General features: G+C 39.9%; 1 protein-coding gene across 3 annotated transcripts in view; it reads left to right on the top strand.

The window, feature by feature from the left end:
• The window catches only part of Psmd5 (proteasome 26S subunit, non-ATPase 5), a 23,242-nt gene that overhangs the window by 4,783 nt on the left and 12,688 nt on the right, over positions 1–5,771 (top strand). The window contains exons 2-4 of one of the 3 annotated variants that reach the window (XM_004641471.2): positions 2,634–2,778; positions 4,209–4,322; positions 4,742–4,870. In XM_004641471.2, the coding sequence (XP_004641528.1) occupies positions 2,634–2,778; positions 4,209–4,322; positions 4,742–4,870 (388 nt within the window). Of the gene's footprint in view, positions 1–2,633; positions 2,779–3,944; positions 4,045–4,208; positions 4,323–4,741; positions 4,871–5,771 lie in introns of those variants that run through there. The other 2 variants (XM_023701569.1, XM_023701568.1) reach the window with 2 other exon arrangements.

The following is a 5,771-nucleotide window of genomic DNA, read 5'->3' as shown; positions in this document are numbered from 1 at the left end:
TCAGTTTTCCTTTTCTTTCTGTTCCTCTCCCTTGGCCCCTAATAACCAGGAATCTACGTTGTATCTCTGGATTTGTCTATTTTTTGAGTGTTTCACACAAATAGTTATCAAAAACAAGCCTTTTGTGTTTGACTTCTTAGCATATTTTCTTTTTTTTTTGTATTTTAGGGAAGGGTCTACAGAGTGTTCAGGGCCTCACTATTAGATTGAACTCCAAGTGATTCGCCTGCTTACAGCCTCCCAAGAGCTGAGATTACAGGCGCATGTGTCACTATGCCCAGTCTCAATCTCCCTCTCAGTGTGCCTCGGGGGGTGGGGGTGTTGGCCAGCACAGCAGGCCCCAGGATCAAACCCCTGACCCCTGCAACCCCTGCAGCCCCTGCGCCTGCTTGCAGGCGCTTTAATCCGCTGAGCTATATGACCAGCCCCTTAGCATGTTTTCAGAGTTGGTCCCTGCTGTAGCATGTATGCATACTTCCTTTTTAAAAATGTATTTATGAATTTATTTTATTGATACATACTTGCAGTACATGAAGTTTACATTCATCTTGGGGAGTGGGTACATTTACATAATATTTCTATTTTAAAAATCCCCTTCCCATTCTCACTCCCCTCCCTCCCTACTTCCTGTAACATTGCATTTATCCATTCATCAATTGTTAGCCCATTACTGTGAGCCTTCATGAATAGATTTCTGTGTAAACATGTTTTCAGTTATATTAGGTATAAAACCTTTTTTTTTTTTTTGATACCTGAAATTGAACTCAGGACTTTGCCTTTACCAGGCTAGTGCTTGTACTGCTGAGCTATATCCCTAGCTATAAAACCATTCTTAATTACTCCTTTAGATTCACATAAGAAAAATGGAATCCCTACAACAAGGATGTTCATTTTTAAGCTTTTGATTTGTATTCCTTAATTACCATCTTAAAAAGTAGTACCAGTACTATTCTAACTGTATACTCCTATTAGTGGTATATTAGCTTATTTATGCTATCTAGTTAAGAGGTAAGGAAGAAAGTTGTTCTTGAAATGGGTCTGTATCTACAACTAATTTATGAAATTCTGATAAATTTATCTCTTTATTAACTATTGTATATTTTCCCTGTTATCTCACCCACTACTATTTTCCTGTTCTCTGCTTTATTCCCGGGGGCCTGCCCCATAGCTCAGTTCTTTAAGTGGCTGCTTCAGCAAAGCAGTCAGGCTCAGGTTGCTTGGGTTCAATCCCCACAACACAAGACAGCCAGTCATGCCTTGAAGGCATTCCGAGCAAAAAAAAAAAAAAAAAAAAAAACCACTTCTGCTTTATTCCCTTCCACATTAATTGCCTCTTTATCTCTCCTTGCACAGTGATGGGTTGAGGCTGGGGCTGCGGCTGCTTGGAATCAAACCCAGGGCTTTCTATGTGCTCTATCACAGAGCCACATTCCCAGATGTAGAGTGATTCTTGTAAGTCCTCTCATTGTTTAAGTTCTGTGTTAAAGCCACGTTGCTTTTCTGGAAGAATTCCAAAACCAAATCTGATATAAAAGATCTTTCAAAATCTGTCTCTGTGCATCTTTCCTATTTTATTTCTTGCTGTTTATCTCAGCCTTTTGCCTTTTCCTCTGTCCCTGATAGGTTAGTAGATAGGTCTCTACTGACCTGTCTCCACTCTCTGCCTCATGTTAACCTCAATCATAGCAGGCTCCGTGTTTCCTTAGAAGTATCATTGTCTTACTCTTCTGTTTTTTCATGTGCTGCTACTCCCTTTGCCTGGAGCACCATTCTTCTTGATCACACCCACTTAAAACTTAGTTCAGGGCCAGCCAGATAGCTCAGCAGTTTAAAGTGCCTGCTTAGACAAGGGCAGAGACCAGGATTCATTCCCTAGAGTGCCCAGCCTGCCCCTGGCCCTGCGGCACACTGAGATGGTGATTGAGACTGGGTGTGGTGGCATGAGCTTGTAATCCCAACTTTTGGGAGGCTGAAAACAGGAGGATCACTGAGTCCGAACTGTGTAATGAAACTGTGTAGACCCTGTACTACATACATTAAAAAAAGAAAAAAGAAAAAAAAAAAAACTTAGTTCAGCTGTTATCTGTCTGGAAAGCCTTCCCTATACTTTGTGTTCTTTCTTAAGCTCTCATATCTTCTAGCCCTAGCCTATAGTATTTAATACCTTATAGTTGCTCTTATTTTTTCTGTATCTTCCATTATTAGACTGAGCTTCTTCCAGTTATAGAATGTGTTATCCTTTAATGGATGATTGATTGATTGATTGATTGTGTTTAGCACAGGTCTATAGGGTCTTACTAACAGATTGGACTCAGTGCGTCTCCTGTTTTCAGCCTCCCAAGCACTGGGATTACAGGTGGGCACCACCACGTGGTCTCAGCCCAGTCTCAGTCACTGTCTTGACATGCCCCAGGGGCAGGACAGCATGTAGGCTGGGGATGAAACCCGACCCCTGCATCTGCCTAAGCAGGCCCTTTAATCCACTGAGCTATTTGGCCAGCCTGTTATTTATTTATTTATTTTATTTATTATTTATGGAGGAAATCCCTGTTGAGCCAAGCTTCCACCATTATTAATTGTTGCTTTCAGTTTGGCAAGACACAGACTAATGAAATCTATGGCGTCTCATTTAGAGAACAGACTGCTTTGTGTGTATCCATTCTGGAGAGATTACTGCAAGCTGTGGAGCCAGTTCATGTGGCCAGGAACCTCAGGGTTGACCTACAGAGGGGACTGACACACCCTGATGATTCTGTAAAAATCCTCACTCTGTCCCAGGTATGGAATTTTACTAGCACATGTAAGAAGGAACTGACATTAACTAGCTGATCTGAACCAAGTTCTGGGCTGGGTACCACTCTTTTCTCAGACAGTGTTTAGTCTGTTTTGCCTACCTAACTATAACTTGAGAAAAAAGCTAAAGTAAAAAGTCCCATCATGCACTCAGTCAAATACAAACTACTGAGGGGCTGAGGAGATAGCTCCGTATTCTAAGTGCCTGCCTGACAATCACAAAGACCTGGGTTTGATCCCCGGTACTGCATACCATGCTAGCCCCAGAACCCAGGGTGCACCATGCTGGCCACTGAAACCGGGCATGGTGGCACACACTTGTAACCCACTGCTGGGGAGGTTGAGACAGGAGGATTACTACGAGTCCAAGCTGCATAGCAAGACCCTGTGCCAAATAAGTAAGTGAATAAATAAATAAGTAGTAGTAACTGAATTGTTTTGATGCCAGAAATTGTGGATGACCTTACTGAAATGTTAGAAACTAAGCAACTGTAGTTTTTCCAGTAGATACTCTTATTGACCATATATGTGTCAAACATTGTAGTAGGTCTTTTGCCTACTTGGTTTCATTTACTCACTGACCAAGCTCTATTTACATATTTATTTATTTATTTATTTTTAGTATTGGAGATTAAACTCAGTACCTTGTGCTTGCCAGGCAGGCGCTTATTCTGCTGAGCTATCTCCCCCAGCCCAGCTCCATTCTTAACTCATTTATTATTTTTATTTATTTATTTATTTACATATGAGGGAAGGGTCTACAGGTTTGTTCAGGGTTTCACTACTAGATCAGACTCGTAGTGATCTGCCTGTTTACAGCTTCCCAAGAGCTGGGATTATAGGCATGGGCCACCACGCCCAGTCTTAACTGCCATGGGGGGAGGCGGGGACTGGCCAGCCCTGCAGGCCTGGTGATCGAACCCCTGGCCCCTGCGCCTGCTTACAGACACTTTAATCTGCTGAGCTATTTGGCCAGCTCTTATTTTTTTCATTTAAAGGTGTAACTATGCCATAGTGTATTTGGCTTTAATAAATTTGAGTCATTGTGAATTTTTAACAACTTGTCTTAGAGCTGTAATCACTTTTTTTTTCTTTTTTTGCGGTACCAGGGATTGAACTCAGGACCCTGTATTTGCCAGGCAAGCGCTTATTCTACTGAGCTATATCCCCAGGCAGAGCTGTAATCACTAACTTCTGAGATAATTGGACACTAAAGAAATGCAACCATCATGTATTTACGTGTTCTACCTTGGAAGAGTTTCTTTTTTTGATTTTTTTTTTTTTTTTTCTTTTTTGTGGTACTGGAGATTGAATGTGGGACCTTGCACTTGCCAGGCTTATGCCACTGAGCTATATATATATCTCTTGTGGAAGAGTGTTTCTGATTGCTTTTTTGTTCTTCCTTTTTCTTTCAGGTTGGAAGAATTGTTGAAAATTCTGAGGCTGTTACTGAAATTCTAAATAATACTGATCTACTAAAAGAAATTGTTTATTGTATTGGTGGAGAGAATCTATCTGTTGCTAAAGCAGTGAGTTCTCTAGACCCTTCAACTCAATATGCAGGGGGATTAGTGTCCAAAAGTTAAAAAAAAAGACTTTCTGAATAGAGAGGTGAAGCCTTAGGATGGACAATTTGTGGAAATGAATTTTTCAGTTTATGTAGGTGCTATCAAATAAATAGCTAGCAGATAAATAGTAGTATGTTTACTTTGACAGCATATATACTAAAAAATGATAAATAGTAATGAATCACTTCTATTTTGTAGGATGCAGAAACCTGCATTTTCTGGCAGGCTTATATTTAGGCTGTTTGATCTTTGCCAGTTGTAAATACCAGTAGCTAATTATGAGGACTGCATGAGCAAGTGTATTTTATGTACTAGTTTTCACATAAGAAATAAGAAAAATATTTTTATTTTTCAACTTAGATTTTTTTCTTTCCTTTAAGGCCATCAAATCCCTGTCAAGAATATCACTAACGCAAGCTGGACTTGAAGCTTTATTTGAAAGCAATCTGCTAGATGATTTGAAAAATGTAATGAAAACAAATGATGTTGTTCGATACAGAGTGTATGAGGTATGCCTAAAAACATACTTTATAATCCTTACAAAGCAGATGTAGTGAACTTGTAATGGAAAGCAAGATGGCTTAATATGCATTTCTTCAGTTTCTAGGCCCTAGCTCAGTGTATGGTGCAGTCATATCAAAAATTTATGCTATCTAAGTCACTAAAGGAAGTAACATTAACACCAGACTGAAAAAGTTGGTACTAATAGTAATGAGAAAGAAAATGGCTATTTCCACCAGCTCTGTACTGAGCACTATGCTAAAATTCCTACATATAGTAAACGGTATGTAATTACTAACCTCAGGAGTTACTGATCCAAGAGATACCCTTAATAGGCTACAAAGTAGACCCCTGTACATTCTTATGTCTTCCTTCAGACCTGTTTCTTCTTTTGGGTACCACACTACCTGGTTTTCCTTCCGGTTCTTCCCTGTGGTTCATTATCCTTTACTTGTAAGAGCTCCTGAAAGCTAAGTGCCAACACCTGCTCTTACATACTCTATTCATTCCTTTGTTTTTCTTCAGTACGGGGGCGTAAATCTAGGGCCTTTACATTTGAGCTATATTCTCAGCTCTTTATTTTTTATATTGAGGCAGGACCTTACCTAAGTCACTAAGTTACCTAACAGTGCTTCTACCAGATAGCTGGGTTACAGGCATACACCACACAGCCAGCTCCTGGGCACTTTTATTCTTATGATTTCATTTTTCACCTATGTGATGATGACTCAAATGTAAACTTCCAGCCCAGACTGCTCTTCTGAAGAAAGACCTTGATATCCAACTACTTACTTGTCCTAGTAGGTGTATTCTAGGTCCCTCATATCCCTAAACTGAATTTCTTTTTCTTTTTTTTTTTTTTTTTTTTTTTTTTTTTAAAGCAAAATGTGTTGAGTCGGCAGATTTGAC

Source organism: Octodon degus, unplaced genomic scaffold, assembly GCF_000260255.1.
Source record: "Octodon degus isolate 3935 unplaced genomic scaffold, OctDeg1.0 scaffold00137, whole genome shotgun sequence".
NCBI classification, from domain to species: Eukaryota; Metazoa; Chordata; class Mammalia; order Rodentia; family Octodontidae; genus Octodon; species Octodon degus.
The sequence above is the reverse complement of the archived record's forward strand: the minus strand, read 5'-3'. Positions and strand labels throughout refer to the sequence as shown.